This window comes from Branchiostoma belcheri, unplaced genomic scaffold, assembly GCF_001625305.1.
Source record: "Branchiostoma belcheri isolate BF01 breed outbred unplaced genomic scaffold, Haploidv18h27 scaffold91, whole genome shotgun sequence".
Lineage (NCBI taxonomy): Eukaryota > Metazoa > Chordata > Leptocardii > Amphioxiformes > Branchiostomatidae > Branchiostoma > Branchiostoma belcheri.
This window is the reverse complement of record NW_017804587.1, coordinates 924-27,225: the sequence shown is the minus strand read 5'-3', so window position 1 is coordinate 27,225 and position 26,302 is coordinate 924. Positions and strand designations below refer to the sequence as shown.

Below are 26,302 nucleotides of genomic sequence, written 5' to 3'. Positions count from 1 at the left end.
AAATATTTTCACTCCTAGGGAGTCAGATACTTACGTTTATTTCAGGTACTTTGTTATACATGCAATATTTGGTAATTGAAAGACAAGTCTTTATTCCATGTACATAGTGAGGAAATGGACCATAATAAAAAATGTGACTGAATGTTGTCAAAAAGTTTCATTTAATTGCCAGATTCAAGCATTTTTATAAGATATCACACTTCATTCTGTACATTTTGTTCCTTTTCATTCTAAGAGAACATTTTTGTAGTGACAGCCTTATCAATATTACTTGCACATTGCATACTGTCAACAATACAAACTGTTTGGCAATCAAACTGGCCAAGGTAGCGACATCACATTGCGAGCATAGAGTAATTCAGTTACAGAAATTTCTTGTGCTGCAAAAATTATAAATTCTTGCTGTCAATGTACAGATTATAACACACTTTTCACTCATTATTCTGATTCTCACAAAAGACATGTTACATAAGAACCATGTAACATACAGATTTGGTATTAAAGCTGAAAAACAATAGGCGTACTTGTCTAAGCCTGTCACTATTTTCAAGATGTCGGAACAAAATAGAAAAAAAAATAACCTGAGTAAATGAGAAGTCATGAAGATCATACAAGGTGTTATTCAACATCAAAACATCACAAGTTTGGATCTTATACTGGTAGTGTAAGAGGAGAGTATAAGTAGTATTGCACCACTTAAACCTTAGGCTATGAGTAAGGTTACCTCTTTAATTGCATCAAATCAAGTCTTTAATACTGTTCAAATAATTATAGACATGCAACCTGGCCTATTTCATCCACATGTCAAAGTCAATAGTATTACTTAAGTACAGGGGGATTCCAATGGGGATATGTAGGAAAAATTGCAACACATACAATGTCCAGATCCTTTGCCAGTAAATTATTTTCAAGTCCAAGTTATACAGGCATATATGACGAATTGTTTTAAAGTTATCAAGGATGTTGTATGTACAGCCTAGTTAAGCCTTCAGATATTTGCCCTGTAGCAATGTGTGATGAAGACTGTGTACTGATGAGAAATGCAAGTCATACATTGTACAAGACCACAGGATGTGTAGCAAGACCCACTCATCGTAAGCGATGACACTAATCATACTACCTTTTCGAAACAATAAAATTTAATGCAGATCTTTTGACAGGACTTTTCAAAATCTAGATTCTCAATGTTTTCATTCGAAACTTCTCAGTCTAAAATTCTCCAGACGGATTGGGTGACCTTTAACCTCCCAAGCTGTCTACACTGGGTTGTGTGACCTTTGACCTGCTAAGCCCTCCATACAGGGGTCGCGGTGACCTTGACCTCCCTGGCGACGGTGATGAACTCCTCGGGGTGACCTGCAGCGGAGTAGTGCTCCAGCAGCTCCTGTATGGCTCGCTCCTCTATCTACAAACACAGAAAAAACAGGCATTCCACAGATTGTGAGTGGCAGATATCATATAGATATCAAAGATATAGAGAGAAACTTTATTGATCTATTAAAAAGTACAGTAACTTTCATAATATAGACAAACTACAAACTAGAGCTTAAAATTCTATTTACTGTATGGAAATAAGTAATTCCAAAAACATTGGTTTCTTGCTGTTGGACACAATTTTTCAGGGTGGCAGATACAGACAGTAGCTTTATTAAAAATAAATGTAAAAAAATGTACAGTGACTTTTGGTCAGGTAAAAACTACAAAATAGAAATTAAAAAAAAAAACAATAAGGACTAAGATTAAGTACAAAATAAATTTGTAATGTGTATCTTGTAACAACATGAAAATTGGCAAAAGTTCTCAGACATTTACGGAGATCTAACCTGAATAAGTGCCAGAGGTTTGTTTGCTGCCCTGACCAGGTTTTCTCTCTGCTCCTTCTCTGACTCGATGATGGCTGACAGCTGAACGGTGGACGGAGCCGGCGGGCTGGACGGGACCTTCCTCTGCCACGGGCTGGGAGGGAAGAACATTTGCATACTCGTGATCTAATTTGCATATTTGTGCAGTCTCAATTGTGACAGAGTAATAGAGTAGTGGTTCCAAGGAAATGTCAACCTCCTTGATGGTTCAAGGCTAGAAAGCTGCCCTGAATCTTGTTTTATTCGGATTTCACCTTGCAGATTTCAGAACAAGACGGTATTAATTGCACGCACTGTGAGGTAATTTATACATCTTTGACACTTTATGAGGCATTATCAACAAAAGTGATATGATTTCTGATAATAACAGTAGAAGAAACCTACTTGGCCTGTTCTGTTGGGCTCTGGGGTGACCTGGGGGATTGTGGGGAATCTCCCTGCTTCTCTGGTTTGTTCCCATGGTGCTTTGCTCCATGAACCGGCAAGCCCCAACTGCAGAAAAACAGAATGTTTTTTGATTTCAAAAACATAACTTTTTGACGCTACTGAAAGACCAATAGTTTTTATATTGCACATTATCATCATCATCCACTGTGTTCTGCATCTACTGCCTTACGAAGACGTCCTGCAGCTGGATTCAGTCTTTTTCATCTCTTTCCACTGTTCCAAGTTTTGTATTTTATGCCAAAGAAATACTTGACAGGCGCAGTTCCTACCTGATTGTCTTCTCCCGACTGTGTGATGGGGGAGATGTTGCCATGGAGACAGGCTCCCTGCCTCCACCCTCCTCCTCCTGTAGAACCTGTCTGAAGGACAGGGCAGGGCCAGCAGGGCTGGGGGTCAGGCCCCTGGGGACAGAAATATGGTCAAACCTGTTTTTGCTTTAAATGCTGCACCGGGACATGACCACACTAAGACAGCGAATCAGCAAATTGTAGAAAAAATATCAAAAGAACACAAGACAAGATGAATTTTTGTCATCTCTCAGGAAATTGATTTTATAACCTAACATTTGCCAGGACTTGTCAGACTTGTATTTAGTCATAGGCAATGTAACTTCTTGCATGCAACTACTGGTATTATTTTGTATACTGTTTAGTAGTATGTATTTCTTTACATCCTAAAACTATTATCTATCATCCCAACATGAAAACTTTTTGCTCACCCATCCAATGATGTGTATAGAAAGCATCAGATGATAATCATAAATAACTGTTATAATGTGTCACGAGTGATACAGATACACAGCAGAAGCTCACCATGGGTTGGATACTGGTTTTCCTTGGGCACGTGCTGCTTGCTCCTGTGCGTTGGAATCTTCCTGGAATTTCAGCTGTCTCTTCCGCTCCTTCTGAGACATCTTAGTGGTGATGACCAGTCCTTGAGGTGACGGGGACGGGACACTAAAGATGTACAGATAATTATTGGAAATGTGTCTCCATCGATTTTAGCTTCATGAACAGCTAATCTTCCACTGGTGGCAATAAGAAGAATAAAAACTATCTAGTATGTATTGATGAAGTGTTCCTAATTCTTTGACAATGTATCTAGGACAATGGAATAAGGTTCAAAGTCAAGGACACATTTGAAGTAATTTTTGTACAATTGTTCAGCCATTTTATAGATGAAGTTCCACATTGGCAGAAATTCGAGAATTGTCCGATTTGGCTTGTCTATTGGAACTTGATGCAAAAGTCTTATAACTTTTATTTATAAATACAGATGAGCCTTTATGCTTATACCTTGTTGGCTTTGTAGCAGGTGGGGTCCTGGGAGAAACTACAGCAGGTCTGAGTGCTGCGGCTGATTTCTGCACTGCGGCTGTTTTCTGCACTGCGGCAGTTTTCTGCAGCTGCAGGTTCGGCACCTTCCTGTAGGCTGCCGTCTGCTCGGCTGCCATGATCTGCCGCAGGTCAAAGGCTGAGGATGGGGGACTGCTGGGTCTGGACATGAGATAAAAACGTCTGTCTCTTATGGCTGATCCATGGTAAAAAAAACTAGTCAAACCCTACAGAGTGTGACATAGTTTTTGACATTTCACCTCCCAGACTAGCTAAATTAGGTGCTTTTATAATTTTTTTGTTCCCATGTATTTGTTACCTGCAACTAGCCCTAGGGCAACAAGTTGTAATAAACATATTTTTGATTTGATAAATTTCAAGTATTACTGGACTATACTAATCAAAACACTGATTGTTTTAAGTTTTAAGTCTGAAACAAGTGTCAAATATCTCCATAACGAGATGAGCAGCAAGAGAATTTTAAGGAACTATTTTTGACCCTACCCTGCCCAGGTCCATGGTCCCTTCTTTGGCACTGCACCAGGTTGCATTGTGGGTGGGGTAGAGATGCATTCTGGGATGGATCCATCCTGGCTGGAGGTCTCGTGGTGTGAGGAGGCATCACTCTCTGGAGGAGCCAGGTTCTGTGGAGTAAAATGTGATTCAAATTAAGGAAAAATAAATGTTCTAAATGTTGGGAAGGCTGCAAATTTGAAGTAGAACCCAAATGCAACTGTGACAAGTTTAAAGTTAAAACTTTTGATCCCACACAACAGCCTCACTGGGTCAGTCTACTGAGGAAGACCAGTGGGACTGGTCGAAAGCTCTAGATGAGAGATTTCTTTGTGTTGGATCAAAAGTTTTAACTTAAAACATGTAACTACCAACACAGATGAACTTTCATGACAGCAACTATGACAAGTTAAAAAGTACAATTTCCAACATTGCAGGATGTTTGTTTCCATGGTAACTACCTCTTTCTCTGGATCCCCATGAGAACTTCTCCCATCATCCTCTCCTGCAGACAGGTCATGAACTCTGACCTCCTCAAAGCTCCTGCTGAGCAGGTCAACGTCCTGCTGGTCACCTTTGACCGGGACGTAACCCGGCAACAGGTCAGACAGGTTCAGGCCTTTGGTGCTGTCTGTTCTTTTACGTGTGCGTTTCTTGGGTTTAGCCTGAAAAAATCATGTACGTCCAACTATTGAAACTAAGCACTTTCAATTTGTCATGAAGTAAGAAACATATAAAGAGCACAAACATCTGACAAGGCAACATGCTTGATTTCTAAATAGGATTTACTTAATTGTAATCTGCAGTACAGAAAAAAGATCCAAGAGGGATTATTCCTAAAACTTCACAGCATTTCCAAATTCCAAGCCTATCCACATGGCACAAGATTGTATGTGTAGAAATGTAAAGATTTCTACAATCTTGTGTAAGTTACACCATATTTTGACCAAGTTTTACTTGAAATCAATATTCATGAAACCAAGGAGGTCTTGATGTTTAATCTCCTTGATGAAACTATAAGCACAAAAGTTACTGCAGGCTGCCTTTCAGAAACACCCTACCTTAGCCTTCTTCCACGCCTGGCTGGGGGACCCACTGACCGGCTCGTGCAGGCTGCCTGTGCTGTCCCTGTGTCTGCGCTGCGAAAACCCACTGTCCTCAACACTGGACAGGAACAGCAACATTCAGGACAGTCAGAGACATACAAGTAAGAACGGAGAGTACAGCATGTAAAACATTGCTAAATGGCACGAACAAAACTTACTTTCATTGCACCTTAGCTCAAGTCGTCCTTCATTATTATGTAATACATGTACATCTTTACCATGGCATGTGCATGTATCTAGATAGACAACTGATTTAAATCAAGTGTGCAGCCTCACCATTGTGGATCTGTAGGTCATGTGGTGTTAAGACTGCTGCCCACCACTGTGTACCCACGACTGCTTACTTGCTAAGGCTACTACATTTTGTACTAAGTGGAGAAGAAGAGCTCATTGTCTGACGGTGACAAAGTATTTGTACTAGCTTAGAGAGTCAGTACCTGATGAAGGGCTCCTCAGTGTAAGACCCAGTCATCTCCATGCTGAACTCCTCCTCCAGACTGTCCTCCTCTGTTGCTATGGAGCTGAGGTCAGGCCCGTCCATATAAGGAGTGATGACCCTGCGACACATGGCCGGGATGGAGGCACGGTACGCTGCACCAAGGTCATCCAGGACATCCTCACTCAACACCTCAAGGCATCTGTAGGCATTAGTCACAAAAAAACGATACAAGAAATGTGGAATCTCACAATTTAATGCTAAATGTCTGTCTACATAATATTATGTAACTTTTGACAGAGATAATCATACATGCATTATAGTCTAGAAAGAGGTTTTTAAAAATGAAATGGTGAAAAGTGTACAGGCAGTTACAAATTGAAATGATGGCTTCTCAACACTGTACTCATGTGTCCAATGTTGAATAGAATCAACTATGAACCTTGACCTATGCCCTGACCCTTGCCCTATGACCTGACCTTGCCTCCAGCAGTGGTGCCATGTTGAGACAGATGAACTGTGTACAGGCTGCCTTCAGCTGTGCAGAGTTAAACACGGAGGCAAACTCCAACAACTCTGCAACGTTCCTCAGGGTGACTGGGGAGGAATGGCAACAAAATTTACTTCATCTTCTTTGTTACCCTCCAACAACCCACAAGGGGTACAACTTCAGGAAGGTAAAAACAAAACCATGAAAATTAAACCACTGAGAACATTTCACTATCATAAAAGTTCATCTGTGTTAGTAGTTACATGTTTAACCTTTGCTCCAACAAAAGAAGTTTTTTCTCACCTTGAGCTTTTGACAAGACATGTCACAAGTTTCATTGGGTCAGTGTATTGAAGACGACCAGAGTGACTGGTTGAAAGCTCACTCAGCTCTATGTGTGAACAATTCATGTGTTGGAACCAAAACGAGATTATTTGATGATTTACTACAATATAAACCAGCACAGTAACTTACTGAGGTTGACGAGTGAGACTTCAGCCATCTCCTTGAGCCTGGTGATGAGGAGTCGATCAGCTGTGGTCAGGACGTTACACAGGAGCTCCATGTTCTGTGCCTCTCTCACAGGCCGGCAGTCATCGGTGTACAGGAACTCTAACACATGGGACAGGACGTCTGCCGGGATGGGTAACTCCAGGGGGGTGTCTGCTGATGTCTGGAATATGAAGAAACTGATTGCTGACGAACCTTCTCCCTGCTGCCTAACCAATAGGGAATTGGCAGCTAAAGAGTTGCTTCAGTTTGCTAATGATCAATACAATTATACATGTGAAAGTGCACCTCTTCAGAAGAATCTATTGTCATCTTCAACTGATGTAAAGGATGATGCACTGTACAGTCATGATAATGTACGTCAATTGTAGTGTTACAGTATGCAGGAACTACAGTAGGAGGGACAAAACATGTAGGGTGCTTGTAGAAGTCTGCAATGTAGTAAAGTAACAAACTCCAAGATTATGCTCAAACTTTACATGGTAGCACTAATATGTGAAACAAATCTATCATCATGCCCGAAATCTTAAACACTCCGATATTCACACAGAGACAGTTATAATCTATTCCGATGTGATCTACATGTAGAACCCACCTCCATCCAGCCAGACCCCAGCATACTGTGGAAGTACTCCAGTTGTGCCACCAGAACACACTTGTGACATGGCACCACCTCCCCATCTACACACACACTGGACACTCATAACAAACTCTTAACTACAACATTACATAATGTAATATACATGTAAAACCCACCTCCATCCAGCCAGACCCCAGCATACTGCGGAAGTACTCCAGTTGTGCCACCAGGACACACTTGTGACACGGCACCACCTCCCCATCCACACACCGGATGGACAGGTCGTACAGATGCGGGCTTTTGGACTGGCTGAACCGGAAACGCTGGGTCTGCTTCTTCTCTGTGATCTCCACTTTGGAACCTACCAGCCTCACCCCTTCTAGCCTGGTGGTACAAAACAACATACATGTATTTTCCTTTTTTGTCTGTTGCTCAAAGCAAGGCCCAAAGATCATATCTACTCACTGCATGGGCCAAAGACCACTTCTACTCAATGGACTAACTTGGTATGCAGTATAGGTGAATACACAAGGAGATGGCACTGAATATTAGTTTTGAAGGGTTATATTTCTGAGGGAAACACCAGTCAGAGTGAAAGTGCCATAATTTTGTAACCTGTGAAAGAAGCTGTTGTTGTAAAAGACTTAGAATCTGACCAATTTTTGTTTCACAGAATGTGCCATTTTTCAACATACTTTCAAAATAACAGTATAATCATAAATGCACCCAGGACAATCCAAACTCACCTCTTCACCAGATTCTGAACACCGAACCTCTTGGCAGTGTTCTGCAGAACTTTAACAGGGTTTGAAGAGTCATCTTCACTCTGCTGGTTAGACTTGGATTCCTTAGACTTGGTCTCCTTCTTGTGTTTCTGAGACTTCTTCCCTTGTGAGTACACACTGAAGGCAGACTGGTGAGCGATGTCATCCAGGGAAAACTCCCCGAACTCTCCATTCTTCATCCCTCCATTCAACATCCCCGAGTCTCCTCCACCTTTGCCCTCTGACCCTTCCACTTTGATCTTGAACTTTGGCCTGTACCCCGGGGTCAGGAGGTCACAGGTGTCCGAGTAGATGAACTGGAGGAGGTTCAGGAAGATGTGATGGTTGACCTTCTCGACCTTGACGACCTCCTGGCTGACCTTGAGGACGTCGGGATGGTTGGAGTCGGAACCTTCCGTGTTGTCGGAGTGGAAAAGTTTGCGGAAGTAGTCGCTACGGGAGGACAGGATGAACTTGTGGGCTGGGATGGACTGGCCATGGAGCTGGGAGGGAAAAAAAGGATTCAAAGTTACTGCAAATAATCTATTTTGAAAATCATGCATTTGAGCTTCTATATTTTATGTAAGACAAACAATCTGCACTTGAAGGACTTTTTGGTTGTATCCAAAGAAAACTGTGCAATGACATAATTGATATTGCCATGGCAACTGTGTAACTTGTATGATGACATCATGCAACTGTACCCACCTGCATGATGACATCATGGATGTTGTCATGGCAACTGGCCTCGTCCAGGAGTGTTCTGAAGGTTTTCCCCATGTCTGAAGGACTGATGGTCGGAACCTCCAGTAGGCTGCAGGGGCAGAAATACAACATTCATGTATAGTTATAAGTCAAGATTTGTTGTATCAGTTACAGCAAGACAAGGTACATATTTGTATTAAAAGTAGCTACCTTGTATGGTGTTTTACTCAATGTTTAGTGGTAATATTCATGGCATATAAACTTAGCATAGCGACTGAAATATAAAATGAAGAACACTGCATGCAACCCCCTCTACATAATTACTGACTCCTCCCCTTACCTTGCCTTTGGGTCCACCTGCAGAGCAACAAAGTTCCTCCCCTTGGGGTCGGAGGTGACGCCCGTAGCGCGGTGGATGTACGGGATCCTCTCCAGCTGCACCGCGGCTTTCTCCTCCTTCTCAAACTTCTCCACAACAGCAGACAGCGAGAAGGAGTCAAACGTGGACAAGGTCTTGTCTTTGCCTTCAACACCTGAAAAAATGTTGTCATCATCATAAGTCTTACTTTGAAGAGGTGTAGTAAACACAGTTTAGTTTCCAGAACTGCATGTCTTTCATTGCTAAGAGAAATGCCTCTCACCCATAGTCATTCTCACATTAATGGCTATAGAATGTTCAGAAAATCTTACTAGTGTTAAAACCCATCCATATCTTGGAGTCCAACTATCACAGGATATGAAATGGGACACACATATAAATTATGTCACTGGTAGAGCTAATAGGATACTGGCAGTCATCCGCCGTAACCTTTCGCACTGTCCTCTTCGTGTCAAATCTACATGCTACAGAACACTTGTACGCCCACACCTGGAGTACTGTGCGACTGTATGGGATCCCCACACCATCGGTGGTTCCCAGGCGTTGGAGCGAGTCCAACAAAGGGCGGCGCGAATGGCTGTTAGTGATTATGACTATACCAGCAGTGTTTCTGACATGCTAAAGTGCCTCCAGTGGCCGTTACTTGTTGACAGAAGGAGAACCGCTCGCTTGATATCTTTATATAAAATTGCTCATGGACATATTAATATTCAAATGGAACAATACCTCAAACCTGCCCATAGGCGTACCAGAGGAAGTCATGAATATAAGTATCAAGCAATACCTGCCAAAACAGACTGTTTTAGATTTTCTTTTTTTCCAAGAACGATAAATGAGTGGAACAAGTTACCGGGCCAGCTTGTAAAAGCCCAGACAGTGGAGGCCTTCAAGGCCGGGCTTCTGGCCGCGCAACCATAGTCCGTCGCACCCCCCCCCTCTCAGTGATACCCCAGTAGGGGTGGTTAGAGAGTACCCAAGAAGAAGAAGAAGAAGAAGAAGAATGTTTTTTTTTTTGTGTGAAACTGACACACTCCATTGAGAGTTTCTCTTGTGATGTACAATTTTGGGTATAGGAAACACTTTTCATTCTACTTCATCATGACAAACTGTATATTTCTGCTTTCCCAGTTATCAAACATCCTCACCTTTGTTGGTTATGGCCTCCTGTTTTTTCTTGAGACTGACGAAGCTTCCCGTGAACCCCTCCCCCTGCGGCGTACACAGCACGATCCCGTACTTGTGCACGCTCAGGTCCGTCACCAGCAGGTCACGGTGTCGGAAGTTCCACGAGCAGCGGTGGAAGGAAGAGTAGGACGGTCTCCAGACGTACACCTGAAGACAGGAGAACATCTTAGACCAGATCATCTTAATTCAAAGTAAAATTTAGGGTGAAGTAAAGATGAAAAAACAACAGACGGCTGGCAGGAAAATTTGAATCTTACACTTTTCAATTATTACAAATCAATTATTTGCACATCAATCAGTAGTTCTTGTTAACTTTATAAACATGACTTTCTGATAACTCTCCAGTGTCCCGGACCAATGGTAGTGGATGCTAGCTAAAACGTCTGTTTCCAAAATCATATACAGTTGCTTGAGTGTTTTTTTTTTGGCATATCTTATTACCTGGATGTTTAATCTTCACTGATGCACTATTCAAATCACTTGTCCAATGAAATGGCTGTTTACAACTGACACGTGCCATTGGTATCATGTAACAGCTTACCTTATTGGCTGAGTTAAGAGCCAGCACGACCAAGTCGTCTCCCCCCTGTTCCTGTAGAGTGTCTCTGTCCAGACTGGAGTCCAGATGGCCCCCAAACACGGCCAGCTTTGTCAGGTGCAGCTGCCTGGAAAAAACAGGTACAACACACATGTATATGGTATCAAGTAAAGAATGAGCACTGAACATCAAGAAAGAAGTAGAAACGTAAACAATGACTTCCCAACTAAAATGTTACTTTTTATCGTTTTTCCTACTGTTATACCTCAAGATTTACTAAGCATGTCGGCGGAACGTACTGCGCCTGCACAAAACCCAGATTTTTAAATGGTTTTCGTTGGACTTTTGCATCAGAATATTACCTTATATGAGATGCTATGAACAATACATTACAGGTTTCGTGCAGGTGCAGTACGTTCTGCCAACTTGCTCCTTTACTAGTACATTTAGTTTATACATGTATTTAGACTGACTTGGAAGCAATCTTCCTGCACTGATAGTCTGTCAGCAGGAACACGTCGTAGTTGTCTCCCTTCTGTGTGGCGATGACCGTCGCCCCGTCGCTCGCTGTTACCATGGCGATGTGAATGTCCTTCAGGTTGAGTGCGGAGACCAGGTGAGGCTGGACCTGCGTCCTGTCTCCTTTTGGTAAACCTGATGACATGGGGGAAAAAAAGTGAACCAACCCAATATCATAAACACACACTAGGCCACATCAATTAATTTCTTGGTACTCGGACTTGCCTGCTTGATATTTTTTTTGTGATTTGCAAAAAAAAATATTAGTATTCAGGTTCTGAATCAATTCCAAAATGCTCATACTTTGGCCACATCAATGGATGAAAGTCCTTGTCTTCATACTTGCTACAGTCAATTTACCAATGCATTTAAAATTCATTGTTTCAATTGTGGTTGTTTTACATGACTAATGATTTAGAACCAGTTTTTACCGAGGTGCCCAGCGTTTAGCCCACAGGTGTACACGGCATCATCAGTCCACAGAACCGTGTGGAACCTCCCCGCTGCCACACCCTTTATACGCTTGTTCTTCAGGTACCTCGGGGCAACCTACAGGGCAAGGAAACATCCATACTTAAATCTGTTTACTCACCCACTAGGAGGAGCAGTTATACACAGGATTCCAGATGTTGACATTTAGCAAAATAACTACGGAACATGCTACCACGTGATTGTTTTCCAAATGGGTATAACCTTAAACTTAAACATCTGTCCTCACTGTCTAGTACAGTAACCCAAAGGATTTGAGTGGCTCTCATGAGCCTTGTTTTGTGGTGAATATGAAGTTAATAAAAAAAATTCTGGAAATATGATACACAATGCCAAATGGTAGGTATGGCCATATAGCAGAAGTTCAAGGCTAACAGATGAAGAAACCCTGGAAGCTATACCTCAAAGTGGAATTGACCTGTAGGTCACTGACCTGTCTGGGTGTGGAGGAGAATTTAGGAGCAGGCAGCACCCCCAGCTGGTGACAATAGTTCAGTCCAAAACTGAACACCGTGTTTCTGGGTACAAACAAGCAGATCATTTATTTTGGTAGAAAAAAATCCTTAAAACAGTTATACATGGCACAGTACATATATCAATGGTTTATTTGCATTAAAGCACAACAACACTGTCCCAAAAATGGCAGCCAGAGGCTGAATTGACATTGGGGCATCACATTATTAGTATAAAACGTCATATTAAGCGATTAAAATAGAAATAAACCATTACATAAAATGTATATAAAATATTGTCAACGACGTTTCAAGTGCAAATTAATATCGTAGCAGATAACAAAACAGACGGACACTGGTAACACTAAAATAAGTCTTAGGTTTAAAAAGGTGACAGTGTTACATATTAAGCAGGCGGATCATGAAAGGAAGGGCACTATTCTGATAACGATCAGTTCTGCTGCGAGGAGTGTTCAGTTTATAAGCTGATCTGGTTTGACGACCACTTATTGCACTTCTAACAGGTGGCAGAAAATCCCTGATACATTGGCCCAGTGCATTCTACCACCATGCTGTTACATATGGCACTAAGAAAAAAAGCATTAAGGCAGCACAAAATAAGACTGTTTTGTAAGGATATCAGAAAGAAGTGTAGACAAACTCACTCATCTGTCAGCACCACAGTGTGATCCCTGGCTGCTGCAATCTGGATACAAGTCTGGGAGGCAAGACCCTCCACTAGGGTGGGCACCTACAAAATAGTTATGTATCACTGTGTTAAAACTATAAGTTCAACACTAAAGATTTTATTATCAAATTTGTCATACATTGAAGCTGAATTATACATTTACGAACTGTTAAAGAAAGTTAAAGCAAGCTTTGTTCCAACACAAGAAAGGAACTAACCATAAATTGACGAAGGTTGACGAGATCTACCGAAAACTTATGGTGATTTCCTTTCTTGTGTTGGAACAAAGTTTGATTGACTTTGAACTTTACAACTATGGATTCTACCAACACAAATGAGCTTTAATTCAAAGTGAAAGCATGTAGAGTACTTATTCATCAGCTCCATCGACAATCATAGATTCCATACAAACTGGTGCAGATTTCCTACCATGTAAGTCTGCTCACTCCCGTGGCCTAGCCTGCCACCCCGGCCGTGCCCACAGGTGTACACCCTCCCACTGTGGGACAGGAACACTGTGTGGAATTTGCACATGACAACCTGCAAAACACAGGGGGTGTCAATAATAATATCAGCTGGTGTGTTATGCCAAAAGGCGGTTATACCGGCTATACAGATACAGATATTAACATCCATACTCTATACACTCATGCATAATCACCATCCGGTTTAACGTCTGTTGTTCCCTATAATCTGAGGGTTAGACTTGCTTCATTTTCATTTCATTTTATTTATTTATACAGGTTAGCATATCGCCATTTTGGCGCTCTTGCACACTGATGCTGAGGCTACTCTTAAGGACTTTTTAACACACAACTGCCTTGCTGTAAAGGGAGGTAAGATCTAATTTCAGGATGCCATATGCCATAAGTCTGTATGATCTGCTTCCTTCCCAAAGACAACTTAAACTTCCATCCCTTTCTAACAGCTGTACATACACCCACTGGTGCTCAACATGTTGGGAAGGTTTCCTGGCTCGCATTGGCCTCATCAGCCACCTCCGGATCCATCAGCCGAGACAGTGAAGAGCCAAGGCCATAGGCCATGGGTCATTCTTGACAACGAGGGACGAACAAGAAAGGTGTCTCACCTGTGCGACACTGACTCCCTCCTTAAACAGGTGTTCACACTGTAAGATGTCTCACCTGTGCGATACTGACCCCCTCCTTGAACAGGTGTTCCACCACCTCTGGATGTTGCCTGCTCTGCTGACTGCCGTGCCCCAGGGTGAAGTTAGTGTTGGTTCCCCAGCTGTAGGCATCAGCTGGGTCTGTGTAATATTCATTTATGTCATTTTATTGGTTCAGCTGTACAAAAGACAGCCAAACTAGTTACAGGATTATTTCAAAGGGGTAACCCTGGATACAAGGACAACAAGCTACATAAAATATTTTAAAGGACAGTCTGTGTAATAAAGGTAAATCCATCTGGTACAAGTTTCACAGGGTAGTCTAGCAGCCCTTCTACTGGTCAGGCCCATACTTGTAGGAAGCCATGACTGGTTTCCAAAGTCACAGAAAACCCTGAGCTCCTATTGGATTGATTTTCATGGTAATAAAGAATCTGACAATTCATCCAGCTGCTTGATTTATTTTGTCTTATGTAATGTTTTGCTTGGATGTCTAACGTTCCTTCCTTTGATTGTAGTAAGATGAAAATTATCTAAACTCCCATGGGGCAACCTTACCTGTTGTTCTGAACTCCACATAATCCGGCAGGTCTCTCCTGATGAGGTCAAGCGGGGTCAGGTCCTCCTTGTCCTGGGCTTGTAGACTGGCTGAGGCCTGGACAACAAATGAATACAATGTAGATACATTAGAACATATTGTGTCTGACAAACCATCAAAAGACGGTGTCCATAAAATTAAGTTTACATGGCCTAAAATGTTGTTCAAGATGTTCTCTCCCTTTCCAGTTCCCCATGAAAGGAAACAGAGACAGATACTTACACACACCAGCTTACCCTGATGAGAGCAACCACTCCCTATTTCCCATACTGCATCAAAGAAAAGGGAAGAGATAATAGGGGATGGATACTTTTCAGTAGAAAGAAACAGGAAGACAGTAGGGACTGAATTAGTTGGATACTAGGCTACTTAAACACACCAGCTTACCCTGATGAGAGGCAGCGCGCAGGCGACCTGTCCGTAGAACGCTGCCCTGTGCAGCGCCGTCCAGCCTGACTCCCAGTCCTTCCTCCCCACCTCCACCCGCCGCAATCCCAGCAGCCACTCCACCACGGCCCACTTCCCGCAGGACGCCGCCACGTGCAGCGCCGTGCGCCCATGCTCGTCAAACACGGTCCCCGAGTTGTGGCAATTCCCGAAGAACGCCCTCACGTGCGCAAGCGTTCCCTGGGTGATGACCGAGAACAGGTCCCGGGCGTGGCGGAATGAGCGGCATCGCGGCGTGCAGTCAGGTTCTACGGCGACCTTCTCCATGGCAACAGTTTGACCTTGAGTAAAGGTCGTTGACGTAGTATTCTCTCTCCCCTCCCCCTCCCCTGTCCTACTACACAACACCAACTCCTACAGCACCGGACTGTCTGAGGTGTCATCAACAGTTTGGTTCAAGTCTGAAGCAGTCCAACTTTTTTTTTACATCTTTTTCTTGCTTTTTTGTTTATATAGAAAAATAGAGTACTCTTTTATTAAGAATGTATGGCTTTATATGAATACTGGCACAGTTCTTAGTGATTCCACAAAGTCTTAACACTGTTATCAAGATTTTTAACAAAAATAATATATTTGTAGGCAGTTTGAGTGAATAAACAAACTCTCAACAGTCTTTGGCAGAAGTCAGATCCCCTCTTGGCTCTTTCCCCAGAGTCAGAATAACATCACCCCCCTCCCCAGTCCCTAGCACTGCTCCATGCTTCTCCCTCCTCTCAGGCAGCCATAATTGTAAAGGTGGCACTGTAAAAAATTAAAAATCAGACGTTTAAAAATCTGGTTAACCATAATTTTTTTGGTCAAAATCTATAAGCATTATAATACAAACTCACTGTATTAAAATAATTTCTTACTTAATGGCTAATATCATATGTCAAACATTGATATTTGTTATGTCATATGTGGGATGTTTATTTCTGGTTTGTCCCCAATGACGTCAAAATGTCACACACCCTCCCCCAATCCAGAAATGACACGCCCCCTGTTTGTCCCCATCATGTAATTTACCCCTTTCGAAAGACAACGCAAACAGGTGTTGTGGTTTCAACTCTTGATCACGGTTCTTTCATGACAACAGAACCGCAGTGAGCAAAAATTTGCGTGTCTTCACGTGTTCATCACGTTCTATCTTCGTGTAACTTACCCACAAACTATCCGCCCCCCTCCCACTTTCAAATCAATTTCAACAGCAGCGTAGTTTAGCTGTACGAAATAACTGAAATATCATTGCATTGGCCTTGAATAAAGAAAAAGACAGACAGAGAATATATTAAACTAACAAGGGTGTTGAAACCAAGTTGACAAAACACAGATATGCCACGTATGCGTGGCGCCGCTGTCTAAACTATCGATTCCGGATGGAACTCCAGAGGGGCCGGTCGAGATAGCGGCCGAAAAATAAGCTAAAAACACCGAATAGGGATAAATTTTCGCATTAATTCTGACTCACCCAAGTCTAGCTGAAATGACGTCCACTGGGGGCAGAGAAAGCGTTGAAAGCGGACAGAAAAACGGAGAAATTTGCCGACATAGCTGACTCGCACAGGATTTCACAACCTCGGACCGCCATTTTAGACAAACAGGGCGATTATGTAACGCTGGATTTCATTGGTCACCTATTTCCCCCATAGCCAATCAGAGATCAGCTTTTGTTTCCCGCTGAGTGCTTGCTATAGCTGTCACTGCATGTTGGCCTTTGACGTACATATCAACAGATATAGTAATTTTACGACTTTCTTGGGGATATCTTCTTCTGTTCCTGTTATTTGATTGCCACCTTCCTAAATTATACTGTTTCTTTTAAAGTTAAGAAAATATCTTCGGGTATCTACATCTAGTTAAAGTCTTCTATTACACAAGGTGAAGCAACATATTAGAGCAACTACACAAAGAAAACACAAAACTCGTCATTAAACATCTTTGTCTGTTTATTGGTAATTCTCCCAAGCTTATTCCAGGCTAGTTAAGGTTGACAGGCAGGGAAACCACAGCCTTTTCGTGTGTAGGTAAAATGGAGTACAGTACAAATCCTGTCCATACCTTCCCTCACGAAGGCCCATTGCAGTGCCTGCAATAAGCAAGTTCCCCCTAGATACAAAATGTAACAAACTCTTAACATCATGCTAGTTCTCGCAAGTATCAACATTGCCAAAAAATCATCAACCTGCTTCTTTTTGTCTACAAACCCTGTTTCACCAATTCTGGGACTACTGATCTATTATCCTAGCAGCTGTACACCCCCCTGCGACGCAATGGTATTGCTCTGTCTTCTGTGGAAAATTCCTCCCGTATTGAAGATCCCACAGTGCAGACGGGGGTGTTCACTACGCTGCATACCTAATGAGGAAAAGTCCCCAACAGTGAACTACATACACTACTATCATAGTAAACAAGGGAATAACAATGTACTATTTACAATATGCAGAAAGTATTGACCATACAAAACAGGTCCAAAGTTACTAGTACAGTTTTAATCTTAACACCTGTAAGGCTTGACTTTATGTGCATTAGATGTCTTCTTAACCACTACAGTAGTCCAAGTACTAAACAGGGCTGTTATCATATAAACTTGATCTTTCAGTTCCTCAGGTTTTTATCTCAGTTGTGCCTCAGAACAAAAAAACGGCACACTTTTATTTTGATAGCAGCAGTTTTTACTATTCTTCAGCACACTATCGGCAGTTGACGACGTGTTTTGACTTGAGAATTATTTTCTTTCTAGTATTTCCACAAAAATCAAGAGACATGCAGATTATTAATACACTGTCTTGTTGGGGTATATGGACTGTATGCCAATAGGAAGATTTCTAAAACTCTAGTATGCCATTTTTCTGCAGATAAGAACATCTGGAATGGTAAACAAGAGAATCCTACACAAGTGGCAAAAAAACAACAAATCATAAAACAACAACAATTAAGTATAGCAGGTAAAATAACAATGCTGCTCAACATTGGCAAAATACATCATTAAATCCCTAGAATGGTGACACCATAACATTTGTACAACTGTACAGGATAATAAGCCAGGTTTCTATTCAACCAATACAAGTCTACTGTATAATGTCTGCACAATAAAAGAATGCTGCAAACTGTCACATTCAGCTGGTCACATTGTTCTGTAGCAATAGAAAATATTACTGGATAAGGCTGAGACATTTCCGTACTCAGATACAATTGAAGATTGACACAATTGGCCAGTAATCTTTAATGTGAATAAGACTATACACTGTATCAGATAGAGAATGTAAGGTAGTAACACTGTTCACTGGATATGTAAAAAGATTATGAAAATCTCTGGTAAACTTTTGAAGCTAGATCTAAACATCTTTACAACTTTATTTATATGTGTTGTGAAAGACATAAAGGAAAACCATTTTATTATACATCCAGTAACTGGTAGAAATGCAAGACTTCCAACAAAGCACCACTGAACGGCACAAAAAGAACTTTTGAGACTCAAATTGCCTAGTGTTTTATAAGTCAGCTCTGTTACAAGTGGAAAATCCTTAGCCAGTTCTCGGGATTTATTCCTGAACAGTTGAAGCGTCCAGAGTTTCAGTGTTGAGTCCCGGCTGTTCCCAGTACTGGTGTAAGTAAGGTGGTACAGGGTGGTTGTTGGTGGTACAGTGAAGAAATAGCTGGCTGGTTGTGACTGCTACAGGGTTAGTTGGTTGACTGGTTGTATTGGGAGCTGCTGGGCTTATGATACATCTGTAAAATAAAGGGTACAAGGACTTAGGTTATGTTTGAGTGGCAAAAGAAGATACATTGTATTAGTCAAGACTGAGTTGATCAAATATTCGCCAATGTAAAATTTCTTGCTAGATAAAATGTGGTAGCAAATATCCTACCAGGACCATATGAATATAACCAGAAGCACAAAGTTTTATATTCTGGTAAAGAAAAACCTATAACTGTTAGCCCCTGAATAATTAGAGTTACTGACACATTGAGCATACCTAACAAGCTACACTTACTATCCTTATCAGCAAAGATTTACAATAAACTGAATACATAGATGAAAACTCACAGCTGGCGGCTGTCTCGCCAAATCGCCTCTGCAAATAGTCTTGGTTGAACCTGATGAAGGCATCATATTGCTCTGCAACAACAGAAGACAGGACATCATGGGTTAGAATAGGAGTCATAATATAATGTTTCAGCTATTCTGGAAACCTAAGTACAATCCATGGGTGTACAGTATTGGCTGTGGTTTCTAACATTTCAATTTTTAAATCAGCATTGATGATTGATACTGTTCCTGCCAGCATATGATATCATCTATTCACCATGTTTAGAAACGATAAACCGGATAGAGAGTTAAGAAGCCTGTATTTGCATCTAGACTATATTCACAAATCACAAACAAAACACTCGCTAGAGTGCCAAAGAATTGTACCCTTCCAATCCCCCTTTCCATTCCATTCCATTCCTTACCAAATCCGTTTTCCCCAGCACCGTATTATACATAAAGGCTGACTCTGTATTTCATGTATCAATATTGATAGCACAGCAGTAGGGGCACATGCTGCATTATTTAAAGCCACCAGGAAATGACTTGCCTGGAACTACCCACAGGAGATTTATAACACAGCGTAGGACGATAAAACCTTTCAACCCAGAGCTGTGCAGGGCCTAATGATGATGTGTTCTGATGGTCGGCTTTTAGACAATTGCAGTTTGTTCGTTACACAACGAGACTTAGGAAGGTGTTCAGTGGTAACCAAAATGTCTTCCTTTTCTTCCTTTGATTTTAACACATTCTCATAACATTTCATTTTGGGTACAATGAAATGCTTGTGAGAATAAATTTAAGTCTAAGAAAGAGAAGGGAGATGTGTTTGGACTAGCGACGGCATGTCATAGCTTGGACTATGCAAACTCTCATGAGACTTAACTACCCTGTATAAAGAACTGGTGTGTTATGTGAGGTAGCTATTTACCAGACATGCAAAACAAACATTTAGAAGGCCTATTTAACTGTGACTGCCAACAAAAGAATTGGTCATAACCAAATTTCTCACTGTTCAACACGTCCTCTGTCAAAGGACCTTGTGCAGTAACTTAGAATGTGTCAATTCTTAGCATTCACAGTTTAAGATTAGCCTCCACCAGGCCTTTCTACGGGAATATGGATCGTAGCATTTGGCAAAAAGGAGAGTGAAATTGGCCAGGGGAGTCCGGCCGCAGACGGTTGTCTCTTTCCCTAACTGCGTGGCCAGTCAAACCCCAAGGCGACCAAACTATCCTGGCAAATATTCTCCTATATATAGCCAGCGTAGTTTAAGATCCTTCTTCATAAACCTTCAACCACAGGCTTTTAGCTAGGATTTTTTTGTTGGGTGTCCATTTTTTTTTATTGTTTGCTATGCGCAGCAAAGATGTGCAGTGCGCGGGCTTTGGGGGGGGAGGGGGCTTTTTTGAAATTCACAATGCTCTCAAGCACTACTTTTTGCATTTTGAGGTGCAAATTTTGAGGATTTTCAGTTTTTTCCTTCAGTAAACCATCATTTTTGTATTTATAGTAAGGCTGAAGGGAGGCATGTGTGCATGGCAGGGGTTGGGAGTGGAAAAAATAGGGCGTCTTTAGGGTGTCCTACCAAAAAGTAGGGCGTCCAATTTCTTAGTATTTTCAGTACAGGGCGTCCAAAAGACAACCAAAACCAAGAGAAGCGTGATCTCACCTGTACAGTCAATATTTTTCTAAGCTAATTCTTGGCAATCACAGTTTAAGATCCTTCTTCATGAAGTCTCGAGTAAAATAAACCAGCAGAAGCGTGACTCACCTGCTAGCTTGCAGGACAGCACCTTGTCGTACTCCTCTCGCACCTGTGTGTCGCGTTCCTTGATCATCCGCTCGCAGATCATGCTCACCTGCCGCATCGAGAACAGCGGCTTGTCCTTGTTGATCGGCGACTGCGTCCCCGGGATCGGCGACGAACTCCCGTGGGTCGGCGAAAGAGTCCCATAATGCATCGGTGACGCCCCATAATGCATTGGGGAGGAGCCGCCGGCCATGTGGGAGCTTTCGTGCATGGGTGAGAGGGAGCCGTGGTGGTTTGGGGACAGGGAGGTGCCAGCGGGCTGTTGCACGTTTGAGTCTGTTGCTACCCACAGCCGGCGCCTACGGTGCATGCGGCGGTACTCATCCCGAATGAACTGGGAAATTTGTTCTGGAGGGAAAAAAGAAAATAGTGACATGTTTAGTCATTGGAAAGGGAAAAAATGTTCACATTTAGTCATTGGAAAAGGGGAAAATAGTCACATTTAGTCATTGGAAAAGGGGAAAATAGTCACATTTAGTCATTGGAAAAGGGGAAAAGAGCCACATTTGATCATTGGAAAAGAAGAAAATAGTGACACATTTAATCATTGGAAAGAGAGAAAATAGTGACATTTAAACACTGGAAAATGAGAAAATAGTGAAACATTTGATCATTGGAAAAGGAGGAAATAGTGACCGGTGACACATTTAGTCGTTGGAAAAGGAGAAAATGGTCACACATTTAATCACTGGAAAAGGAGAACATAGTGACATTTAGTTCTTGGTGATACAGTCTTTGCTGTGACACATGCAATACAAAGAAACATCTCACACAAAATGTATGGCATTGAAAGTAGCATCTTTAGAAAAAGAACACCTTTTATTTGCACTAAGCGCTACTGCATTTGAATAACACGCCATGCTTGGGCATTTGTTCACCTTTTCCTACATACAAAAACATTCCACAACAGCACAAGGCTAGGACATTGTCAAAAGACAGAAGTCTTTGGCACAAGCAAAAATGCTGTGGACAAATTCCATGGCTGACAAGGACAATTTGCTGGTCATGTGAATACGGTGGACTGGGGCCAGCAGGGGGTTTGACTTCAAAGCACTCAAGCACCAGGATAATCAAATAAGTACGGTCACAGGGGACGAACTTTAGTCCCTTGTCATCATACATAACACTCAGAAATGGACTATGCAACTGGGAATATTAATAGTGGACACCTTGCTCCGATTTTCCTAGCAAAAGAGGACAAGAAGGAAGCAGCGGTGGCATGAAAATAGGGTGTACCGGTAAATATTTTTCATTGCGAGACACCTTTTTGTCAGATATCCTTAACCACCTTGGTAAATTATGCGATCGACCAAAGATGGAAGTACAAACCAGGAAGGGCCCCTGGCCACGCAGCAGACACATTTAACATCTGCTGCAAGCCTTGCTGTCTTTATTACTGCATCCTACATTAGTTCTACCTCACTGAGATTGCTGAATAGTCAGACTCCGAGATTTATATGGTCAGGTTATGTTTCATATGTAACATCAGACAGGAACAACGATTTGCTGTGAGTATATCAGAGCTCCATTCCTACTGACAATTATTTTCACCATAGCCAAATCACCCGTCTTTCACATTCTACATAAAGCATGAATTGCTCGAGGATACTGACTAGAAGATAGATCTCAAGCTTTCATACTCTTTAAGCACAGGTTTAGGCTTAAATTTGCAACTTATTTTTGATGTGTTGTCAGTCGTTTTTTTTATCCTGCTTTCTTTTTTTGCACTGATGTCTTTTTCTACACCAGCCAAACGGGTGGCAAATGGATACTGTTCTACTAAATTGATATCTTCTTTGCCAATTTGATACCATCTCTAGAACCTCTCTAGATCTGGTTGGAGATTAAAGGTTTCAACCATACTGATTAACAGGAAAACTAGATAAATCCCAGTGACTGGCAAACTATCCAACAAGTTTGGGAGGAAGGATGCGGGATTTTCTCAACCCTGATCGATGCCACACCACATCCACTCCAATCTGCATAACAATCCCTAATGATAGATCATTCTGCAATCCCTTTGACAGGCTGGACAGATAAGAAATTGGCAAGGAAATCACCAAGCAAGTTAAATTCCGGGCTGCAGTTATCTGATAATTTGGGTGTGTACAGTAGGGATGTCCTTAGGGTAGCTTTTTTTTTATGTAGATGTAAATGCATGTGTCAGCCATTTTGTTTTAAATGGCACTCCAACACAGCTGTTGCTATACTTGTGGACAGGACACACAGCCCAGAAAATGGCCTGGATTTTGGTGTTACAATCTGTGCAGTCTGTGTGAAACATGTGAATCTGATTTAGAAACATGTGGCATGGCATCCACATGACACGAAGTCTGTTTCTTTTGACTCTTGAGACAAAATAAATGTGGGCCATGTTTGCATTGCGTATCTACAAAACCTAACCCTCCCAGGATTAGGACCCTACATGTACCAGGCTTCTCCTATCACCTCTGCGGTAATTTATGCAAAAGGTGGCTGACTTTGCAGGGTAGAGAGAGAGATAGCACACCCGCAGATGGAATATGCATGAGGTGTAACAACCGACATCCTGCTCTTTGCTGATACGCAAGATAAACAATGGTTTTAAAACGACAGCATTACGTGGGCAGGGACAATCTCGCGTCTGACTCACTTGGTTTGTTGTGCTTGTAGTTCTTTTTTCTATGTCAGCTCACTCAGCATTTTTTTAGCAGCAGGACTGCCTAGACAGAATGCTGTCAGAGTTTTGCCCTGAGGAAAGAATTAACTTCACGTTTGAATCTTTGTCTGTCCCTGATCTTAGCGATCTCCCTTGGAAGACTGTTCCAAAGTTTCAGTGTACATCATTGTGTTGAGGATTTATAGGGATGTTGGGCCAAAACTGGGCTAGAGTGACCTTGGAACGGGTCCAGAACCCTGCCCTAATTCCAGTTTTACTGTCACATGCTTGTTATCTATGGCGGATACTCTTTTTTTATGGCTAGAGGTGCAGAGGTAGTGAGGCACAATGAGTATCGGAATCCCTAGTGTTTGGGGTATTACGTGGATTTTGAACAATAGTCTTTATACATTTATAATTTTATGTTGACAAAAGTACACCACACCAACCCCTAGTGCCCCACCAACAGAATTTCAACCATACTTTCATCAGTTCATTGTCCATTGACTTAAAAGTTTATAGCCAATACAGGGGACTCAGGATCACTTTACCACAGCTCTCAACCAACCCAAAGTGATTGGCAGGACAGATGAAAACAACCGGCTAGCTATCCCAAACTGCGCCTATCAGGGGAATAATATTTATGGAGATTATGCTAAATACCAACTCCTTTGATTCCTGAAGAGTCATGGTTATTCAGAGCGCGGAGGTGAGTAAATATATGCATGTCGACGCTTGTTCCACCCGAGACAAATTGGTGAGAAATGGCCGTACAGATGAGTTCCTTTGTGTTCGGGCCGGGCTGGGAAGAAAGGTCGGTCAACACTTCAAACTTCACACCCCCCATGGAACCCCCGGCCGGTGTCACAAAAACCCTTACCAGTCACTCTCATCACAGCTGTCCATACCCAGGCCAACCAAAAAGACTACATAAACCAAAAGCCACTGCTTTGTATCGAGTAGGATAAGCCAGACGATAGAATAGACAGTTGTTTGTGGATAGTTCTAAAAAGGTGCCGATCGGACCGGCTAACTGGGTAGTACTAGCCTGTAGTCTGAAAAGATGAAACAACGCCATGTTTTTACTTTACCTGAGGTCAGTTTGGGCTCGACTTCGGGAAAGGATGACGGCTTCTGCCGCGGTGGTGTGGCCAGACCGGAGCTGTGAGGGGAAACGTTAGGGTTGTGTCCGCCCATGGGCATACACCGCCTGGGTCTCTTGGACGGGCGGCTGTGCAAGGGGTCCAACTCGTAAGTCCGTTTCAGAGTAGCACACGCCATTTTGAATCAAATGATCAGTCCGGCCCCGGCGAAGACCCCTCGAGATCGGGGCACGATTTCTCTCACGCAAACCGACCGGCCGCCAGAAATATCCCAACAAACAACTCCGGAAAGATGTCAGCTACGCTCAGATGTGAGAATTTAGCGGCTCTTCGGGTTGTAGTAGGAGGATTACACCGATGTTAGGCAGAGATCCCGACAGCGGTCCGGTCGTGTTGAGTTTGTTTCTCTCTGGTTCGGTTCGAATCAACAAACGGCGCAGAAGCGATGCGCAGTGGCCTCATTACATATGCAAAACTAAACAAGCGGCGCAGAAGCCCTGCGCAGTGGTCAGCCGGCTTCGAGTCCGGAAGGAGGTATGGCTTGGTCTAGAATATGGTAGGACGGCCACGAAAGACGGCCACGCCGCTATTGGTCAATTTCTCAGCAAGCTCCACGCTGCTATTGGTCGGGGTATCAGCTGCTGCAGTGAGGGATAGCTAGCGGTGGGGAGGGCTGCCGGCGTTTATCCACAACTTTTAGGGGCAAAAAAACGTCAACCTTTACGACTATAATCACTCCACTTCGGTGGATAAGCCACAAACAGTCATTTGTGCGGCTCTTAGCTCTGGAAACCTTACAGGTAATGACTGCGTGAGGGACTTGGGTCTAGATTACGTTACCAGTAAAACGCCGTACTCGTACGCGTATACGGGAAATACTTTCCATGGGCCTTTCATAATGTAGGGACCAGGTAAGCACCGTACAGGTGATATTTGCGTGGCCCTTTAAATTTTATCTGGGGAGCAGGTAAGGCACCGTACAGGTGATATTTGCGTGGCCCTTTCATCTGGGGAGCAGGTAAGGCACCGTACAGGTGATATTGGCGTGGCCCTTTCATCTGGGGACCAGGTAAGGCACCGTACAGGTAATATTTGCGTGGCCCTTTCATCTGGGAACCAGGTAAGGCACCGTACAGGTGATATTTGCGTGGCCCTTTCATCTGGGAAGCAGGTAAGGCACCGTACAGGTAATATTTGCGTGGCCCTTTCATCTGGGGAGCAGGTAAGGCACCGTACAGGTGATATTGGCGTGGCCCTTTCATCTCAGGACCAGGTAAGGCACCGTACGGGTGATATTGGTGTGGCTCTTTCATCTGTGGACCAGGTAAGGCACCATACAGGTGATATTTGCGTGGCCCTTTCATCTGGGGAGTAGGTAAGGCACCGTACAGGTGATATTTGCGTGGCCCTTTCATCTGGGAACCAGGTAAGGCACCGTACAGGTGATATTTGCGTGGCCCTTTCATCTGGGAAGCAGGTAAGGCACCGTACAGGTGATATTGGCGTGGCCCTTTCATCTAGGGAGCAGGTAAGGAACCATACAGGTAATATTTGCGTGGCCCTTTCAT

At 42.7% G+C, this 26,302-nt stretch overlaps 2 protein-coding genes across 2 annotated transcripts; both read right to left on the bottom strand.

Annotated features, from left to right (window-relative positions):
• Positions 1 to 142: 142 nt before the first annotated feature.
• On the bottom strand, positions 143 to 16,747 carry LOC109488002 (inhibitor of Bruton tyrosine kinase-like). Its single transcript, XM_019792145.1, has 27 exons — positions 16,619 to 16,747; positions 15,112 to 15,912; positions 14,685 to 14,781; positions 14,143 to 14,267; positions 13,427 to 13,537; positions 12,975 to 13,060; positions 12,291 to 12,375; positions 11,800 to 11,917; positions 11,323 to 11,503; positions 10,853 to 10,976; positions 10,272 to 10,458; positions 9,088 to 9,280; positions 8,751 to 8,856; positions 8,025 to 8,545; positions 7,455 to 7,662; positions 6,663 to 6,861; positions 6,178 to 6,295; positions 5,700 to 5,900; positions 5,218 to 5,320; positions 4,618 to 4,821; positions 4,148 to 4,287; positions 3,605 to 3,805; positions 3,122 to 3,265; positions 2,579 to 2,710; positions 2,247 to 2,354; positions 1,824 to 1,956; positions 143 to 1,405 (listed from the first exon to the last, which is right to left on the bottom strand). The coding sequence occupies exons 2-27, from the start codon at positions 15,436 to 15,438 to the stop codon at positions 1,286 to 1,288; spliced, it is 4,272 nt and encodes a 1,423-aa protein (XP_019647704.1). The 5' UTR covers positions 15,439 to 15,912; positions 16,619 to 16,747; the 3' UTR covers positions 143 to 1,285.
• A 1,807-nt stretch (positions 16,748 to 18,554) lies between these two features.
• LOC109488121 (akirin-2-like) lies at positions 18,555 to 25,018 on the bottom strand. Its single transcript, XM_019792283.1, has 4 exons — positions 24,723 to 25,018; positions 20,955 to 21,341; positions 19,199 to 19,270; positions 18,555 to 18,879 (listed from the first exon to the last, which is right to left on the bottom strand). The coding sequence occupies exons 1-4, from the start codon at positions 24,910 to 24,912 to the stop codon at positions 18,869 to 18,871; spliced, it is 660 nt and encodes a 219-aa protein (XP_019647842.1). The 5' UTR covers positions 24,913 to 25,018; the 3' UTR covers positions 18,555 to 18,868.
• Between the last annotated feature and the right edge of the window lie 1,284 nt (positions 25,019 to 26,302).